At 40.5% G+C, this 20,115-nt stretch overlaps 1 protein-coding gene across 1 annotated transcript in view; it reads right to left on the bottom strand.

The window, feature by feature from the left end:
• Positions 1 to 20,115, bottom strand: part of KALRN (kalirin RhoGEF kinase) — a 507,955-nt gene that overhangs the window by 188,608 nt on the left and 299,232 nt on the right. The window contains exons 12-13 of the mRNA XM_054381250.1: positions 14,370 to 14,539; positions 8,053 to 8,227 (exon numbers count right to left, since the gene is read on the bottom strand). Coding sequence (XP_054237225.1) covers positions 8,053 to 8,227; positions 14,370 to 14,539 — 345 coding nt within the window. The remainder of the gene's footprint in view (positions 1 to 8,052; positions 8,228 to 14,369; positions 14,540 to 20,115) is intronic.

Raw genomic sequence — 20,115 nt, 5'->3', positions numbered from 1 at the left:
TCCTCCTTAAAGCAGCAGCTTAATATATCTAAATTCCCACTATCACAATGCTGCTGCCTTTGCTGCTTCCTGGATTTGTCATTCACCAGCAAGGTGTGATGAAGAAACGTGTTCACCTTCAGTGCTGAAGAAGGAGGAGAGGTATAGAGAAGAGGTGTGCAGGTGAAAAGCAATAGCAGTAATAATAAAAACAGTTGCAGTCCAGCCATTTCATGCCTACACTGCAGCCCACTTGTGAATTAAGCCAAAGAGTATGCTCAAGCTGCAGCAGATGCCATGCAGGCTATTATACATCTGCAATAATTCCATATCTAAATCCTAAGTTGGGTGGGTTTTGGTGTTTTGTTTTTTTTTTTTTTTTTTTAATGCTGCTGCTACTGGGATTTTCTAGAAAATGGTATTGCCAGGCTTGGAATGCAGCTTGTTTGTCCTTAATTCAGTGTTTGACACCTAAAGTTGTTTTGTTTAATGCCAACCAGAAAATTTTTGTTTGCCAATAGAAGAAGGGGAACTGAAGAATCAAGTAAAAGAAAATAAATGTAATACGGCAAATGAATCACATAGGAGTTGATATTTTGAAGCACAGGCTGAGGAAGGGCATATGAGGAGGAGAGAAAGAAAGTTCTATCTTGGGAGCAGGAGTGATCAACACAGAGAGTGGGCTCATGGGAGGGATCTGAAAAAGAGTAAAGATGTTTGGGAAGAAGAAGCAAATGTAACAGGCAGGTTGTGAGAGAAAGGGTAGTGCAAGTAGGAGGAGGAACAAAGGTGAGAAGAGTGGGTAGAGCATAGGGATAAGGTAGGGCAGGAAGAACAGGAATGCAGGCGCAGGGCAGATCTGTACAGACCTCAGAATCAAGACTTTCATTTCAAGAGAAAAAAAGAATGTGGCAGCCATACAATTAGGATGAACAAATTGTGAAAATGGATGAGAGGTCAGATATGATCCAGGAAGTAATCGGAAAAAAAGTAATTGTGACTCCTGAATGCTAAAAGGAGGAGATCAGATCTCTAAGGCACCAGGCATGCCAGGGGCAAAAGCACTTGGCTCAGCTTCAGCATTTAGAACAGGCTGGAAGAGCAGAGGACTGGATGTGACAGTGTAAGTGGACCTATGAGCAAACTAATACTGAAGGTATATGGTAGAGGAGATGTAGGTAAGAAAGGGTGAAAGAAACTGTCACTTCTACAGACCATGAGACAAAGTTTGCTGTTCTTCCTTCTCAAGCCTCAGTTTGAACTGATGCTGTGCAGTGTGACAATACTGTCACTCATTATTTTCAACAGAGAGAGAAGCCACACTGGCTTAGTGGGGACCTGGGCCACTGAAGTGTGAAAAGGCTGTCACAGCAATGATTCTGCTCCAAAAGATAGGGTGTCCAGGGCAGCTCAGTGCTTACCTCTCCTTAAAATGATGTGCAGTTCAAAAACTTGGTATATGTGGAGAAGAAAAAAAAAACCTCACTAAGCATAAGACATTATAGGACACCAGCTTAAGAACAGAAGAGGCTAAAATTTTTCTTACTATTCCCTTTCTTTCAACCAGATCTCAAGGTCTCTCTAACTCTTATTTCTAATAAAAAATGCTCACATTCGAGTGTCAGCTCTAAGTCAGTGAGTCAGAAGTCTTGTACCTTCATCACACAGACAGCTAATTCACTTGGAAGATTGTAAATAAGAGCTGTGAAAGCTGACTCCTGCCCCCTTCTAAGCGCATACTCCGAGATGGGTGTGAACAGCCAGAAGAGCCAGCAACCAGTGCTACAGGCTTGGGGCAGTGTCGCTGGAAAGCTGCCTGGCAGAAAGGGACCTGGGAGTTCTAATTGACAAGCAACTGAATATGACCAAGCAGTGTGCCCAGGTGGCCAAGAAAGCCAATGGCATCCTGGCTTGTGTTAGAAGTGCTGTGTCCAGAAGGAGTAGGGAGGTGATTACCCTCTTGTACTCAGCTCTGGTGAGGCCACACCTTGAGTATTGTGTCCAGTTTTTGGCACCTCAATATAAGACAGCGCAGAGGAAGGCAATGAAGCTGGGGAAGGGCCTGGAGAATAAATCTTATGAAGAGAAACAGGAGGAGCTGGGGGTGTTTAGTTTGAAGAGGAGGAGGCTGGGGGAAGACCTCATTGCTGTCTACAACTACCTGAAAGGACATTGTAGAGAGGCTGGTGCTGGTCTCTTCTCACAGGTAATTAGTGATAGAACAAGAGGGAACGGCCTCAAGCTGTGACTGGGTAGGTTTAGTCTGGGCATTAGGAAAATTTTTTTCACAGAAAGAGTGGTCAGGCATTGGAATGTGCTGCCCAGGGAGGTGGTTGAGTCACCAACCCTGGATGTGTTTAAGGGTCATTTGGATGTGGTGCTTGGGGTATGGTTTAGGGCTGAAGCTTGTAGAGTAGGGCTATCGGTTGGACTTGGTGATCCTGAGAGCCTTTTTCAACATGAATGTTTCTGTGATTAAGGCAAAAATATTTAATTAACAGGTGAAATGGAGCCAAAGAGATTGAATGGTAGAAAACTGCGTATCCAGCAGGTGAAGATTTTAGTGATCATGGGGCTTTTTGAAAGATAACAAAGAGCATACAAGATCAAATTCATAATGTACAGCGGCAACCTCCATTCTAGGACTATGTCTTGGCCTAGGATCCACGTTACTATATGACTGTAGCACATAGACTCTGCCTAGCACTGCACAGATCCATATGCATTGCAGAAAACAAAACAACAGACCCAAAGAAAGGAGCTGGGAAGTGAAAGAAGTTTCTTTGGAGTTAACTAACAACTGTTGCAAGAGTGGTGTTGTCCAAGATCATACCTGTTCTCAGTCATAGGGTTTTACAGAGGCCTGCCAATGACTTTGATCATCTTTCCATAAAAGATAAAGGAAAAATATGCAGCCAGACTCTGGATGGCAGTAATTTTGTTAGGGGTTGCAACTCAGTGCATTTTCCCATTCATTTCTTATGCATTTAATCAGCATTTTACTGTACATTTGCATTCATTCAAATAAGGGCTAATACACCTTTAAATGACTGTTCCTGAAGCAAGGGACAAAGTATACTTGACAGACTTTACTGAGAATATAACGTTGAAACAAGACTTTTCTTATGTATAATGTGCTCAGTGAGGTGCCAGCACTGCTGCTAACGTCTGCCAGCTATTGTCCCTTGAGTCTTACACCCTGTTTCCTCACAGTGGATCAACTGCCATATATTTCCATTGCATGAAACCTCCTGAGTTACTTGGCTGGCTGCTCAAACTCAGCTGAGGTCTGTACCAATATTGAAAAAATGGCCATATAATCCTAATGATCCCACCTTGTCTTGAAATGTGCAGTGACTTGGTAAAGGAATAAAACAAATCAGGCATCAAAGTTAGACACAGTTCCTAAATAAAGAATGGGTTGTCATTTTATGGTTTTAAAATCTAAGGTAGAATAGCCTCCCAGAGGGACAGCCAGGGCCTCTCATGTTTCTGTTATGTCTGTTTCCAGGTGTTGTCATAGTTTGGATTTCATCATTTACCTCAAGAAACCAGAGTGTAAATATCAGTCAATATAATGAGATTCAGGCAATAAAGAACAGGCAGCACATGCTATGTGCCTGTGGGTTCCTATCCAAATTTGTATCTGCCAAAAGTGCCTTGACTCAAGTACAAGACAAAAGCTTCCTGTGCAGCTTAGAAGTCCTAAATGAATGCAGCTGCTCTGCCCTGCCAAAGAAGTAGGCAGGTGGCTTTTCTTTAAGTAAAATACTTCTCCTGAAGACAAAATGCAACAATAGTTGGCAGGTTTCACTGAAGTACAAGAAAAGGTCCAATGATGCGATACTGTATAGAAAAGCACAAAGAATTCTTAAAGAAATACATAACTAAGGATGCTTCTAGGGGTGCTTGCTAGACTGGAGAGGTAAGGACCTCTACACCTGACTAGATAAAAGGAACTTGTGCAATCACGTATGCAGAGAAGGAAAATAAGGGGGACCCAAAGGAAGCCTGTGCCATCAAGAGTGCAAGGACTGGAAGATAAAGGAGGAATAAATTGGTCAAGGCTGGTCTTGGGGCTGATGAGATATGATAACCATGTCAAACGACCTAAGGGACATGCACAAGGTGTCAGTTGCATGTATTAATGAGTTCCAGGGAAATGTATGAATATGTTAAATAGTTCTTGGAAAATTAGTGGATAATGCATAGAATGCTGACATACATTCTCTGTGAGATGCTCATTTGGGTACACATTTGGGTGGAACGATCCTGCTGTGTCCAGCCATCAGTAAAGGAATGCTTGCTCTCTACACTGTCACTGGTCTTAGGGAGTCTCTGCTGTATTTGGTAACAGTTGCCTAAATAGATGGAAGTAAGTGCTGCTTGTGCAGTAATCATTCATTCTGAAGTTTGTCTGAACTCCAAATCTCTATCAAGAAGAGAAGATTATAGAAAAAATCAAAAACTAGGAGGGCTACAAAGCAGACAGGTACAGTGCTAGTTTAGGAAGGAGTGCCAAAGGAAAGGGTTATGGGATCTACAGCATAGATTTCAATACCTGGGGAGAACAGTAAAACCAGGAAAGTATCCAAAGCACAAATGACACTCAGACACTTTCTAAATAAAACTAAAGGCCACTCAATTGTCATTTATGAGTTTGAAAAACTCCTAACACTTTGCATTATTAAGAGAATGAGAGAGAGAGAGAAAGAGAGGGTGGTAAGGAAAATTAATAGGACCCAAAATGTTTGATATCGAAACAGGATGGAAAGAGACAACACAAGATGTAACTATTCTCAGACTGAGCTGTCATGTGCAGCCTTCCCTAAAGCTGTTGGAAGCAAATGGGCTCCCTCAGCTGCATCCCTCTGGCTTCCATTAAGAAATGTAAGTTTTTTCTGTCACCAGAGCTACCAGGCAAGAGCCCTCATCATAAGGAATTCCCTGAAGCACAAGAACCTGAGAACTAACGTTAAGAACACAGACCTGAGGGGTGAAAATAGGAAACTTGATTCTTGACAAGACAGAGGGAGCAAAGAGGACAAAAGTGCAGCACAGAGGGCAAAAGCTTTTAAGTTTGCATATGGTTTGTCTGTCCAGGAAGGGGAGAGATTAACATGGCTGCAGCAGGTAGAGGGGTTTCATTAGGGACATGTTCAGTATGGCACTGCTCTTTGGACAGATGGAGCAGAGCTTATCTAGGCTAGAAAAAGAGAAGTTCATCTGACATTATTTCACTCTTTTTAATCTATGCAGGATCTAGGCTATTATAGAAAATTAAAACCTAAATACATTTCTAGCCATAGCTCAAGCTACTTGTCTTTAATAGAAAAAAATACTTTAGTTCCCAGCTTAAATTTTGTTATCTTTTTCCCTTAAGAGCTTGGAATAGTCAACCATTAGAAATATCACAAGCCTTTTAATTATGGTAACAAACCCCCCTTTGCTTCTCAACAAGAGCATGAGATAATTTTGTTACTTTTGATAACAGTTTCCTACAGAGTCTTCACTGCTGAGGCAATTGACTGCAATCTAGTTGCTAAGGATCATTACTGTGTCAATATGAGCTAATTCAGCTGTTGCTTGAAATGCATAGCACACGTGTCATTTTATATTTGGTTTCTAACTGACTTTCTTTTGATTATCCATCAAACTGTTTTTCTTGTCTAAGTACTAAATATTCTTATAAAACTCAAGATATTGACCTGCATATATTTTTCATAATGTGTTCAGTTATAAATTAAATATCATAATTACTACATAAACAAAACACCTTTTTTTTTTTTTTTTCAGAAAAGGAGAGCTTTCTAAAGTCACTTGCCCATAGACTGTTATGAAACACAGTCTCAGATATCCTTGTAATATTAATCTTGTAGAGGGAATTCAGATGTTCTTATGATAAAAAATAGCAAATCTACAGTGACAACTACGTGGTGACTTTTTTTTAAAATCCTTTCTAGCTAATCTGATTTTAGGAGACTCTGAAGCACATTTCCAGTTTTGAGTATCTTAACGTATCACAGTCTTTTCAAATCTGTTTGTGAATACACAGAAGTAGAATTCATGCAGAAAAAAAACCCCAGAGGTATCCACAAAGTATTCTCATCTCTGGCACCACATATGGATGATCCCGATGCTTTGGTTGCCTCATCAGTAAAGCAGTCCATGGTGGTAACAGCCTTTGACTGAGATCTTTGTGTGAAAGATTATATACAAAGAAAAATAATGTGAAAACAATAGGTTTTTAAACTTTTTTAAAAAGATCTTTACTTAAATCTAGATAATTCTAGGTTCAGAGCTAGAATTTGCAGTGAAACTGGCTGAGATGTTAATGACTGACTCACATGGGTTCCACCATACAGACACATTTGGGTGTTCCAGAAGGACACATTTTTTTCTTCCTTTCTGTTCTTTTCTCCTTCATTTTTGAAAACACAGGTGCCATTTTTAGGTATGAACAAGTATCTGCATTCACATTCCATTTGTATCTTTAGAGTAAAATTCTCGATTTTTCAGCATTTGCCACACCATTGTATCAAAATATCTTCTACTTAAACAGAAGAGATGCTATGGACACTGAAGGCTCCTGAATTTTTTATGTAGATTCATAAGACAAAGTATGTTACTGGTCATGGAGTGCACACATTTACACTTAAACACACACATACTCACAAAGAGCACTGTAAGCAAAATGCAGCTATTTTAGTTGGCATAAATAACAAGCACTGTGGAACAGACCTTAGTACAAAACTTAAGTAGGAAGTCACAACAGGAAAGCTCAGATACTCCTCATTGATTTCCATCTCTAGTACCCAACTATAGATCAGGACATCTAAACCCCTCTGTTTCCAGCCTTTTATTCCACTATGAATCATCAAGAAATATCTTAAACGCTTAAAGTATAACAGAGCATTCTAAGGCTTCCATTTATTATCAGGACCCACCTTGAGATCATCTACAGATTTACAAACAACACTTTCAGGAATGTATCATCATAAAACACTTGAAGGTGTTCCATGAACTGAACAAGCACCAGTAGGATACAGTAGGAGGAATATGCCTCAGAAGGGACCTAAGCGTTGACACATGGTTTTCAAGCGCACAACTTAATTTATGTGTTGTCCTTTTTGCATCATATCCTATCAGGATTACATCAAGTAATAAAGTACACTTGCTGGAGTCTCTTTAACATTTCTCAGTCCAAGAATACTTCAGTTACTAATGTTTTGATGGGTTTTCCATCCAGTGCTTTTGATCTCAACACAGAAGTACAGAACAGAACTGAAAGACCTTTTTTGCACAAGGATATATAAGTATACTTCAACTTTCCCTTTTTTTCTTATTTCCTTTTTAAATAAATCCACTATGCTGATTAAAAAGGTCATCTTTTAATATATTTTCCTTTCCTGCTTGTTTTTTCACTTGGTGGTTTAAAGCCAAGCATGATTTAGGTTGTAAAAGACCTTCAAGACCATCAAGTCCAACCACTAACCCTACTACTAAGTCCACCACTAAACCATATCCCCAAGCATAATGACTCAATAACTTCCCTGGGCAGCCTGTTCCAATGCCTGACAATCTTTTCAGTGATTTTTTTCCCCTAATACCCATCTTAAACCCCACCTGGGGCAGCTTGAGGACATTCCCTCTTGTTCTATCACTAGGTACTTGGGAAAAGAGACCAACACCTACCTCATGGCAGCCTCCCTTCTAAGTTTGTATCTGAAGAAACAAACCTCACTAGTAAGAGAGACAGAACTTTCAAATCCCTGGGTGACTACTGTCAGTAAAGAGTTACAGCAGGGGCATCTTATGAAGCTTCTCTGCAAAGCAGGCAGACTCTCAGCATAGTCAGTTAAGCAGGCATGGATTTATTCTAGCAGTAAAATATGTTGAAGTCTATTTTTAGCTTCAACATGCCAAACTTAAAACCTGGTTGTAACTCTCTCTCTTCCTCACTGGACAGCTGAGCACAATCAAACTGCTCCAGGTGTATCCTAACAGAGTATGTTTATATATACTCCTCTTCCCACAGCTCTACCTTTCTCAGCTCATGCAGCCAGCTCTTACCTCAATGGTGTACTGTTCAAAAATCCGGAGCTGAAGGAAAATGTCTAGCTTAATCTTTCTCTCATGGAAGAGCTCTTCCATCTGTACCTGGGCCTCGTCAAGCTGCTGAAGGACAGATTCAATGTGGCTGATGGAGCTGTTGTGTGGAGTCTTATTGTTGGAAACAGCAGAATCCCTGTAACAAGGCAGAGAGCATGGTTAAAGGTGAACTTTAGGCAGGCAAAAGAGCAAGAATGACACATTTGTGATTCTGTGTGCTGCTGAGAAGCAAACCCAAGCACAAAGGGCTGAGGGAAGGTATATGCAACACCCATCTCTTTTACTTGCTGAAATCCTGCAGCTCCTGAGCTCAGCACAAAGTTTGAACAAGGCGATCATCCCTTCCTGTGTCCTGACATTGCAACCTTACACACTTGGGAGGGGGAAGGGAGGAAAATGACACATCAGTCTCAGTGGTTTTCTTGAGAAGACTGGCTGGCAATCCCCTTTAATCCTACAGAGTGACCTGCTCTGGCCTATATTCAGAACAAGCTCAGAGATGCTAGTTAGCCACCCAGGCTTTACCAAGTTAACTTGGTGCATTTGTTTTATTACTTACAGACTAATTGAATCAGAATTACCATCATTTTAGACCCTGGATTACATAGCACAGCAATAGATGCAGAATACAGTGCAAAAAACACCACTGAAGGAAAACACCTTTCAAACACTGTGGACAGATTCTGGCTTGCCCTTCCACTGGGGTAGGTAAAACGAGACATGCATGTGAGAGGTCAGCTGCAGCTCCATCTACGCCTTTCATATACGGGCAGCAAGGTCCTAGCCTTTTAACTGGTGGGCTAGGACAATGAGAAGTTTGCTGTACCTGAAAGAAGTCTTAGCATGGGCACAGGACAGTTCTGACACTTTCTTTTCTGTTGGTGCTCTCACACATATCAATAAAGCCTTCAGGAGATTTTTTTTCAGTGAGTGTTTTATGGATAAAGAGCCCTTGCAGACATAAAGAGCTGAGATTTATCCTTAAATATGCAACAGAAGGTCCCTCAACTTTAGCAAGAATCAGAAATAAAACTCTGTAGCTATAATTTAATATTGGCTTTGGTACTTCAGCTAAAACATGATTAAGATGTGATTTTTTTTTTCCATCCATCTCACTCAAAGGTGCATGATAGCAGCTGCATTATTTGGCACACTAAATCCAAGTCAGCTGAAAACCCTATCAAATACACTGTTGGAAAGACCTGTGCACTGGTAAGATGAAGCAGGTAAGCCAGGTTAATATATCACTATTCATCAATATTTCCTATCAACCTCCAGTTATGGTGGGGGGGCACATTTACAAATCCAACAGCACACACTGGACTATGGATGCATTAACAAACTCCCACGTGTGCTGCAAACTGGTTGACAACATCAAAGTCAACTGACATGTCCAATAATGTCCTGTCAGGTCACTGCATTGTCCCACAGGGACCAAACATGGCTGGGAGTCATTGTTCTGGCCAACTAACCTGGGATGCTGAGTAGATGTGCCTACAAAGTCTCCCCACCGTGGGAGCGTGCTAGTGTGTTTCAAAATTTAAGAGTTCTCTTTGTCTTTTCTGGGTTGACTTTTTCCTCCATGAACATCTAACAAAGCATTCATAATTTGCTACAGAACTTGACTGAAATGCTTGTGCTTTGCTCTTTGCAAGTAATTATCACGTAGAGTCAGATCAAAACAACATGCAGGCAACTCAAATGTTAATTGGACATTGTCAGTGAGCATAAGTGAAAAAAAAAAAGGTAAAAACTTTTGCAGATGCCTGAAACTACGCACTGACACACGGAGTCATTCTAGGCGAGTTTAAACCACACCTTTGAGGTTCTAAGGCAACAAACCACAAGTTAATCTGTTTGCATTATGTGTTTTAAAGAAATAGAATAAGCATTTCCCAGAACATCTGAAGCCTAAGAATAAAATTTAAAATGCAGAGTGCTATTAACTGCAACATAGTTTGCTCTTTGGATGTGCTTCACCTCTATTTCTGCAAATACTTTATGTTTGATACCCTGAACTTCAGAATGCTTCAGCATTATTCTGAAGCATGTACTACCAACTTGCCTTGCTTATAAAGGGAACACTAGAATCATAGAACTGTTGATATCAGCAAATCCAACCGCTACCCTAGACCTCACAATCCCACCACTACTGCTAAACTACAGGCACTAAAACATGTCTATCAGGACCATATCCACATGTCATTTAAATACCTCCAGGAATGGTGACACCACTATCTCCCTGGAGAGCCTGTTCAAATGCCTGATAACCCCTTCTGTGAAGAAATTTCTCCTAATATCCAACCTGAACCTCTTACTATTAATATTACTCTCTCCAGGTGATACGGCTTCTGACCCACTCTGTCAGTCTTGTGTGTTAACCTTCTTGGTGACCCCAAGGTTTCTCTCTGCTTCCACATTAGAGCTGCACAAAGGAGGGATAAATTAAAATAGTAACATAAGATTTTGAAACTACAGCTTAATCTGAGGCCATGTTCAGTCAAATTGTTTCAGTCAGCACTTGTCTTCTATAAAGGAAAATGAAGTCTTCATTCAAATGCAGGATTATAACTATTCATATATTACCTAAATGATTTAATGAATTATTTAAAACTGGTGTTGAATAATCTCTTGTGGGCTCTAAAGATGCACTTGGGGTTTAGAAATTCTTTTTCATTGAACGTTTCCCTCTTCAAATCAAGCCAGCCTGGTGTTTCAGTGGCTAATGCAATACAAAAATGTAAGTGTAATAATCTGGTATTTTTCACAGCCTCCTCAGATAAGGCCTCCCCAGTCCCCATATAGTCTGGTTTGATCTCCTTCCAGAAAAGGAAATTTCTGAGACTGGATGCTTCTACCACAAGATTTCTTGCTCTCTCTGGTGATGAGAAATTCTAGGAAAGAATTCATAAAAGACCCTTACTAGTGTCTGAAAGGTTATGAATTAGAGTTATAAAACACAGGGAAATTATTGGAAAAAAATACAAAATAAACTTGGGGAGGGTCAAAAATTGGGTCTGGTGCATTGCTGTTGAGTTTGATCAGAATGGACACTCTGCTCCTGCAACTACTTTTACTGCTCTAGCTGTGAGAAAGCTTAGTGAAACATACCCATTACCCAAAGCTCATATACTGAACTACTGTACAGAAGGCAAGATACAGAATTCTTCACTGTCATTTTTTGGCCCCTAACATTTGTGTTCTTTCACATCTCACTGGAGCAAGTAATTGTTTTGTGTTTCACAGATGTACAGAAGTATTGCCCCCAGAAGTACCCTTAGAAATGCAGTTTAAGATTTCCTTCATGTTGACTGGTGAGAACGATGATCAGCTCAATAAAACACCAAGAAGGAAGAGTGAAAAAAGTGTCTACAATGCCAACTGTGACATATACAGTGCTGCTAGCCAGGCCTGGTTAATTTCTGATGGGTATGGTCTCCTGATGCAGTCACTGAAGGCTCTAAAGATCCCCTGTGAAGAGCAATCACAGGCATTGCGTTTAACTAGTCCAGGCAGATGAGCTTTTCCTAATCTATCTGGAGAAGACAAAAAGTGCTGCTATAACAATGATCTTCTCTAAACCAATATATGTTCTCTCAAAGATAAGGGCAAGCCACACAAATATTTTCAAAGTCCCTTTGATTTCATTGCTTTAAACCTGTGCTATGACATGCTTCATTCTCTTGATTGATATAGCATTTACAATCTTCAGCCAGCCTCCATGACAGTTACAAGATGATCCACACTGTGAAATGCTATGCTAAGGAAAGATTGCAGCAGTTCTCATTTTTCCTCCTTTCCTTTATCTCTGTGTTCTTTATTTTTGCCAGCAGCCACAGAAGCTGTTAGAGTGGGCACATGCAGAAATGGTTTCACATTTTGATTCACCAGTTCTGCTTCACTTTTTGAAAGAGTCCAGCATTACATTAGAGGCTTTGCAGTTAGTCAGAGCACTCAAAACCAACACTTGAATCAGAGACTGTCTTGACAGTTCAGCTCTGCAAATCTTTGCATGCCTTCAGGGCTTCTGTCCTTCGGACAACTTTTATTTCTGTGTTTGGTCTTAACTTTATCAGAAACGGGATCATTTTACACAAATATAATCACCCTGTTCCAGCTTGCTCACTGCCCAGAATACAAGCCAGACCCCAAACCCAACATTTATTTGTTAAATACAGCCACAAGTCCTGCCTTGGAATTTCTCAAACGTTTAGGCATGACCCCAATTCCAAAAAATGTCTCAAACCTGAGACTGCCTTTACTTCTCAAAGACTGAAACTAAGAATTGGCTAAGTTTACACTAAACAAAAAGCCCAAGTTCCATACACCATGTCCCAGTTCACCTCTTTTCTTGCATGACCTTGCAGCCACTACACTACCATTTCTCCACCAACTGCTGTTTATACTGATGCTCCACAGGCTTGTCAGCCCCAAATATTGCCGTGGCCCCACTCTCCAGCTCCACCTGCTACTTTCTACTGACTCAGATGCTGGCAGAAAGACTTTAGGCCAATTCCACAACACCAGGATTCCTTCAATACAAACACTTTCTACAATGTCACAAACCACCCCACACACCACTTGATAGGCTTCAGCAGGCTCTCTTTCAGGCTCTTCTCTGTGGGTGTTCACACTGAAAGGATGTTATACCAATAGGTGGGATGAACAACAAAAAAGTACTTAGTCCATAATTTCACTGCCATTTTGGGATCACACAGAAATGCCCTAAATTCTGAAAAAAAAGTTTCTTTGCTTAAAGTGAAATTACCATGCAGACCTTTGATTGACCTGTTACAGCTGGCCATACACACATTCTTTCTAAAATGCCTTCCTTCTGGCAGCTCTCTTACCAAACACAGCATGTTTCCTTCTTACTTATCAGCAAACATGAACGGATAGATGGACAGAGCTTAGCTATGTCTAGTCCTGATCCTTCCTTTCCAGCTCTGATGCTGGCAAGCAGTACCACAGCTCAGGTCCCTTGTTCTCCCACTGTGCTGCAGGCAAGCCACATACACCAAGAGTAAGAATTTATATGGGCTCTCCTGTGTGGCTGCCCAGGGATGAATGACAAAACCCAGAGAATGCCTTTTGAATCTCTGTCTCTCTCTTTTTTTTTTTTTTTTTCCTGACCCAGTGGAAAAGGCTCTGCATCCAAGGTGGATAGGAAAAACTATAGAGGAAAGCTCGACATCTAGCTGTAGTAGAAGAGCTGGGTTACCTAGAAGGGCTCTTAAGGAGAGACATCCATCAGAGCCCTTCATTATCTACTTTGCTCAAGAGCACCTCAGGCTGTTCCTGTTGCTCTTAGTTTTCTGCACTTCTTATGTGAGAAGTGAAGGCATCAGATTAGGAAAGCTCAGGGTGAGGAGAATGGTGTAACTCTTTGGTGAAATGCGTAAGACCTGGCAGATTTGTATATTATCTATGCATAAAGAACATATATACTAGGTACATGTAGATGAGGGCAATCTGTAACAATAAAAAGACCTAAATAATAAGTGATGTATTGAACTTGGTTGTAACTTCAGTAACATCACTAAAAAGCAGGAAAACTCCACTGATGTCAACAAACTTTAAGCCACAGGAAAACACTGTAAACAAAAACAAATGAGAGAGACTCACAGCTACAAATTTTGGGTAAGTTTACTCTGCAAATATTTGTTCTACTATACTTACAGGATGAGAAAGCAAAAAATTCCCAACTTCTTGGAGCCATCTCTTCATTTATTTTATATAAAGTAAAATGAGTTGGTTTAATTCATAATGCAAGTAGAACTGGCAGCTTAAGAACATCTTTAACATCTTTAGTATGAATAAACCTCACATGGGCAAATATAAACAGAAAGGTGCAGCATGCAAAACGAAAGAGTGAAGATTGTTAGACACGTGTGCATTTTATTAAGAGGAATATATTTCACCTACCTCAGGAGTAACCATAAATCACAAGGCCTTGGTTTACAACCATTTAGCAATGTTCTATAAATACCAACTGAAAATATTCACTTGAAACATATTTGCTTCAATTCACTTCACTGTGCACATAAATAGTCTGTCAAACAGGAACCCATGCTGATCCACAGACTACTCTAATCAGTCCACACAAATCACTCCCTGCAATTTGTACAAAATGCTCAACAAAATGTATAGAATCATAAATAAGCAAAAAATTAATAAACCTTCCAAATTAATCCTAACTTACAGTTCCCTATTCATGCACAACTAAACCACAGCATACACCAAATTTCTCAACACCTTTTCTCCAGGTGGAAGCTTACCTGAGCTGTTGGATTAGATCTTCCCCTTCTTTAATCACATTGAGGGTAGCATCCAAGGTGGCTGTTTGTTGCTGCTGAAACTGCTTGATAAGCTCCTGAACTGCATCCACAGAATCAGCACAGACATCCTCTAAGAGCTCCTTTTGCAGATCTTCCATCCATGTCCACAGCTGAGAAGAAGGGGAGGGAAATATAAATCAGAGAGGGATTGAGATTTAACCCTTTTGCTCTCTAATTCCAGAACAGTAAGCATTAACTGGAGCTGCATGTTTCACATGAAAAACTGACTGAAGTTTCTAAAACCAAAACCACACATTGGTTATAGATTCTGGTTAAAGTAATTCCATTTGAAGCAACAAAATAAAATAAATATAATATGCCTTCCTCCTGCCCCCCCCCCTCAGTTATTCTGAATTTCAGTTTATTATATGACAATAACTAATTATATTATTCTGATTAACTCGTTAAACAAGCAACAAATTTCAGTGCCCCAGAGCTGTGCTAACCTAATGCTTTCAGGAGCTGTGTGCTATCAGCTGCTATTAATTTCCCATGCAGCTGAAGCGTGTTGCAGAACAGACCTAAAATCTTTGGTATGTATGTATGGTGATGCCTGAAGTCTAGCTGTGCTTGCTCAGCTATGCCTTCCCAGGAAGAAGGTTTTGTAGAGGGTTTTGGGTTGTTTGAGCTTTTTTTTGTGGGTTTCTGCCACTCACCCCCCTCCTCAAAATGCACCTCAGACTTTGCTTTTTAACTTTGAGAAAATACAAACAGAAGACAGCACTATCACCAACCAATCCCATGTAGATCTGTTAATTTTAAATACTAGCAATTTCAAAACAACAGTAACAAATCATTTGAGTAAGTGCTTAGATGAGAGTTTCCAGCCAGCTGTTCATCACAGATCTGGACAGTGGCAGCAAGCACTTCCCAGCAGCCTCTTGTTGGCTGCAAAGGCTTAAAATGAATGAGGTTTCCCCTTTAAGCTTGCTCTGAAAAATGAGTGTAAAATTGCACCAACTGAGCTGGCAGTCTGCCAGCAAATCCTAATGATTCCACCAGAGAGGCTGTTTTCTGTGCCATGTCTGACCCATTAACCCACATTCTGCTGGTATACTGTGCAAGGTAGTAGAGAAATACAGGAGCAGGAAACACGTTGCACCAGCACACTGGGAAATGTCAAAGGGCATGGTGCTGGCAGTAGCAGGGCTGCACTTCTGCCTGCCGCTCCAGGGAGCTGCGAAACAGTTTGTCTGACAGGGACCCAGAGAGACAACAGATGCTGTGTGTGGGTGGCAAAAAGCTGGTTAAAATCTTCCTGTTCAAAATGAGAGGCACTGGATCTGCATCCTACAGGATTTCTTCTGAGAATGCGAAACTGTGCGTGTCCAGGTCAGTGAGAGGAGAAGAAGGATGTCTAAATCACCAGCTGGCAAGGCTTCTCCCAGTCAGGGTTCAAACCTAAGGCCAGTCACCAAATGTTATACTGTACATGTCACCAAATGTTATACTGTACATACCCTACTGACTGCAAGGGTATCACCCTGATCTAAACCAAAATAATCAAACCCATCCCTGCTCTGCTCCTCATACCAGAAAAGGGAGAGCGCAGCTCGCTGTGCTGTGTCCCCATCTCTGCTACTGACTCCTTACTTGACAGACATGCAACCCAAGTTTTAAAACATACGCTTAATTTGAAGGCTTTTCAGTTAGATTTTCAGAGTCAGCTTTGAATGTTTTGGGTAAGTGCATGTGTTTACTCATAAATAGTAGAATTCTAATGGCCTACTCTGCTACTGGCCTAAAATGGAATGTCTTTGCTCAAGTTACTTACATATTTTCACATTCTCAGGAGAAAGGCATGATATAAAAAGCCTACTATTAATAAAAGAAACAAATACAATTAAGTAGAATCATAGAATTATAGAATCAGTCAGGGTTGGAAGGGACCACAAGGATCATCTAGTTCCAACCTCCCTGCCATGGGCAGGGACACCTCACACTAGAAGTAGTCAGGCTTCTGAAACAAATAATGAAAACATATTCAAAGAACCAAACAGATTTTTCGTTTCTGGCTTAAGGTCCATATGTTGAGCTTTGAGAAGCCACCATAAAAGAAAATGCATTAATGCCTTATATATGAACTACATCCAGAACCTTCCTGGTTTTGAGATGATCCCTGCACCCACTCAAACAGTAGGGACAGCTGGACTATAACAGGCAAGGACCAAGTTGTTCAGGAATATTACTTTCTCTGCTTATCAGATCTTCAAGTAACAGAGAGCTCTGTAAATATAGAGAACAAAAATGGCCATGTGTATAAATCAACCCTCTGTTTCAAGTTGGGAAAGCCAGTAGTTATTTAATTTCTTGCTGTTCTTCATCATATCTTTCCACTTAACATAACAGAAAGCTCAGAGAATTTTCTCTGCAAAAATGGAAGTGAAATCAAGAACTTGGTTCATTGTTGGGAATCTGCTGTTTTCTTGAAATCATCATATTAGAAATGGCAGAAGAGAAAGTTTCCAATGCCCCACTGTGACTTCAGAGAAAACCCTGGTTTCAAAAGTTTCTCCAGAACCCAACTTTCAGCAGCAGTCAGAAAGATTTGGACTTTTAAGACCCCGAGTCACTTTTTGAGTACATTTCTAAATTAAAGCAGTATTGGTATACTTAAATATGAATTGTATTGTACTCACCTGGGACATAAACTCTCACTAATTTCAGAGAGGAATCAAATATATGAACTCATACTAGTTTCAGATGTTTCCATTAATGACCTCTGATTGTAAGGATTTGCATAAAAAAAATCTATCAGAATCTAGGTCATCCTTGACTCAGAGGTCTTTAATCCTTTAGACCCCACCAATCCCTGGAAAATCCTAATACAAAGAATCAGTCAATATTAACAAGATTGGGAACTACTTTCAGGAGCAATTCACAACAGGAGCCTGATTCAAAAACTAACAGCATCTGAAATAAATTACTACCAACACGCACTCCTGAATGCCACAGCAATGAAAAGATGAACTCCATAGCTCTGCAACACCAGTCAGAAGACCTCTTAATCATAAAATAGAAGTCACATGCTGTTTGTCACAGCTCAGGAAAGCCAGTCTTTTTTAGGGCTTGATGTTTAATTACAATGCAATGATTCAGCTGATGAAAATAAAAAACAAAAAACAAACTGGGCTATTAAAACCACAAATCACCAAACACCTTGTGCATTTCCTAATTCACACTGTGACCTATTCTAACAGCCAGCTATATTAGACCAAGTGAGCCATTTCAATTTTTCATTGCAACTGGACATATATTACATAGGACAAATTTTATCTCATATTTGCAGAAACCTGTGAGGACCTGTCCTATTCACATATCCACTCCAAATTAGTGCTAGCATGTCTCTTGATACAGGCAAGCATAGCTAGATGCATGTCAACATTTCTAATACTAATTCCTTTAAACTGACCTGGCCTTGGTGTGATTAATTGGAGATGGAAATACTAACTCATTAGTTGTAAAACCTGAATCAAATCCATCAGACAGATCCAGCCACAAATCTGACTCATGCAAACTGTGTCGAAATATGTTACAGCTAGCCACACAGAAGTCTAAAGCATGGACCTAAAATTTCCATGCTGAAGGTCCACAGAATGTCCAGAACTGAGGCTTTATTTATCAAGTTAACTATGATTTCAAACAAGAAAACAATTAGCTCCTGATTACTAGACCAGTGGAAAAGAAGAATGGCTCTTTCCTTCTTTTGGGGGAGCTTCTGGCATTTCCCATGCATTCTAAGAACCTCTGTGTCTTTCTTGGATATAAAACACAGGCAGATTCCCTCCCTCCCTCCATCCAAGGGACAGTACAGCTCTTTATTTCCAGCTACTTCTTCTAACGCAATACCCTTCATTTAGCTCACGTATTTAATGAAACCACTTACTGGAGGTTTGAAGTGCCTGTTACCTAGAAATGAATGTTTTTGATCTAGAGCAAGGGACCACTTTAAGAAAAATCTAGTATCTAAAGAGATTGCTAAGAAAATCTTGCCTCTGTGTTTGGCATAAGTATTGAACACCCAGTGTTTATGTGGTGGCATTTGCAAATGCCAGAGATGAGTTTTAATCCCCTCAAACCCAGTTTAAAAATACTGAGTAATGAGACCAGTGAAAAGCAAAGAACCAGTTAGTTCACTCCATGAGAACCACCATTGGACAATCAATTTGCTAGTCATTTAAAACAAGGATTTTAATGGAAAGAAGTAACTTCCCAGGATATAGGTTCTACCCCTTCACTATGTCAGAGAAGTGTCATGTGTTGCACAGCAGGTCCCAAGAGGGTGCTTATGCTGACTTAGTAAAGTGAACATCCATTACAGCAATGAAGGCTAAAGAATGCAGAAGAATGCAGTGAAATTTGGGGCCCTTTTTTCCCACCTGATTTCTGCTGCTTGCATGCCAGGAGTTGTGACATAAGCATGCAGAGAATCAAAGTTAGGTGGAGAAAAAAACCCAAACACATCCAGAATTAATCCAGAGAGAGATGGCCATCAACCAGACCTTTCCCTGCTACTATGCCACATGTCCACAAACCTGTTCTAAGAAATAACATCAAGCTTTTTTATAATATGCATTAGGAAGTCCTGCAGACCCCAAGTTCAGGTTAATTTATAGCAGGATGTCAGCCTGTGCTTATGTTTAAGCACCTCTTCAAGTGCTGTTGTGAATCTCCCTTCACTCCTCTGCCTTTAATAAATTGCCTTTTCTACCCTGATTTCCCTGCACCAACATGGTAGAGATAATAAAGCTTTTCAGCACATTTAACCTTCATCATCTGATGTATACTCACACTTAGAAATCATCCAGTGCCATTTCAGTTGAAATACATGATGTTATAAATTTGAAGCATATTTCAACAACATTTTCCAAAGTCATATGCAAGGTCTCATGGAAATGTCAACAGAAACATAGTAATGATGAGCTGTAGGAGTGTCGCACAGTGACAACATCACAGTATCACACAGTATATCAGAGGTTGGAAGGGACCTCAAGAGATCATCAGGTCCAACCCCCCTGCCAGAGCAGGATCACTTAGGGTAGTCTGCACAGGAACGCATCCAGGTGAGTTTTGAATGTCTCCAGAGGAGACTCCACAATCCCCCTGGGCAGCCTGTTCCAGTGCTCCATCACCCTCACTGTAAAGAAGTTTCTCCTTGTGTTGAGGTGAAATCTTCTATGTTCAAGTTTGAACCCATTGGTCCTTGTCTTATCACTGTGAACCCCCGAAAAGAGCCTGGCCCCCTCCACTTGACACCCACCCCTCACATATTTATAGGCATTGATCAGATCCCTTCTCAGTCTTCTCTTCTCAAGACTAACTAGCCCCAGGGCTCTCAATAGGTGAGATGCTCAAGTCCCCTAATCATCCTCATGGCTCTCCATTGGACTCTCTCCAGCAGGTCCTATACACATACCTAATAAAGTGTGACAAGACGGGTTATGACCAGACACTACACATCAAATGCCACAATATGCAACTTCCACAGTAAGACACAGCTGATGATACACTCTGCTGCAAGATGTAATGCTGTCAGATACAACCGAATTGGTTGGGGAAAAGTGGCAAGTGGAAAGAAAGAGAACATTCTGTGAAAAGAAAATAAAATCATCTCTTCCTAACCTCTTTCTTGCTTTTCCCCTTTTCCTCGCCAATTTCTTGACATTCATCCTTAGTTGGGCTGCAT

This window comes from Indicator indicator, chromosome 5 (assembly GCF_027791375.1).
Source record: "Indicator indicator isolate 239-I01 chromosome 5, UM_Iind_1.1, whole genome shotgun sequence".
In the NCBI taxonomy this organism is placed as follows: domain Eukaryota; kingdom Metazoa; phylum Chordata; class Aves; order Piciformes; family Indicatoridae; genus Indicator; species Indicator indicator.
This window is presented reverse-complemented; position numbering and strand designations above follow the sequence as displayed.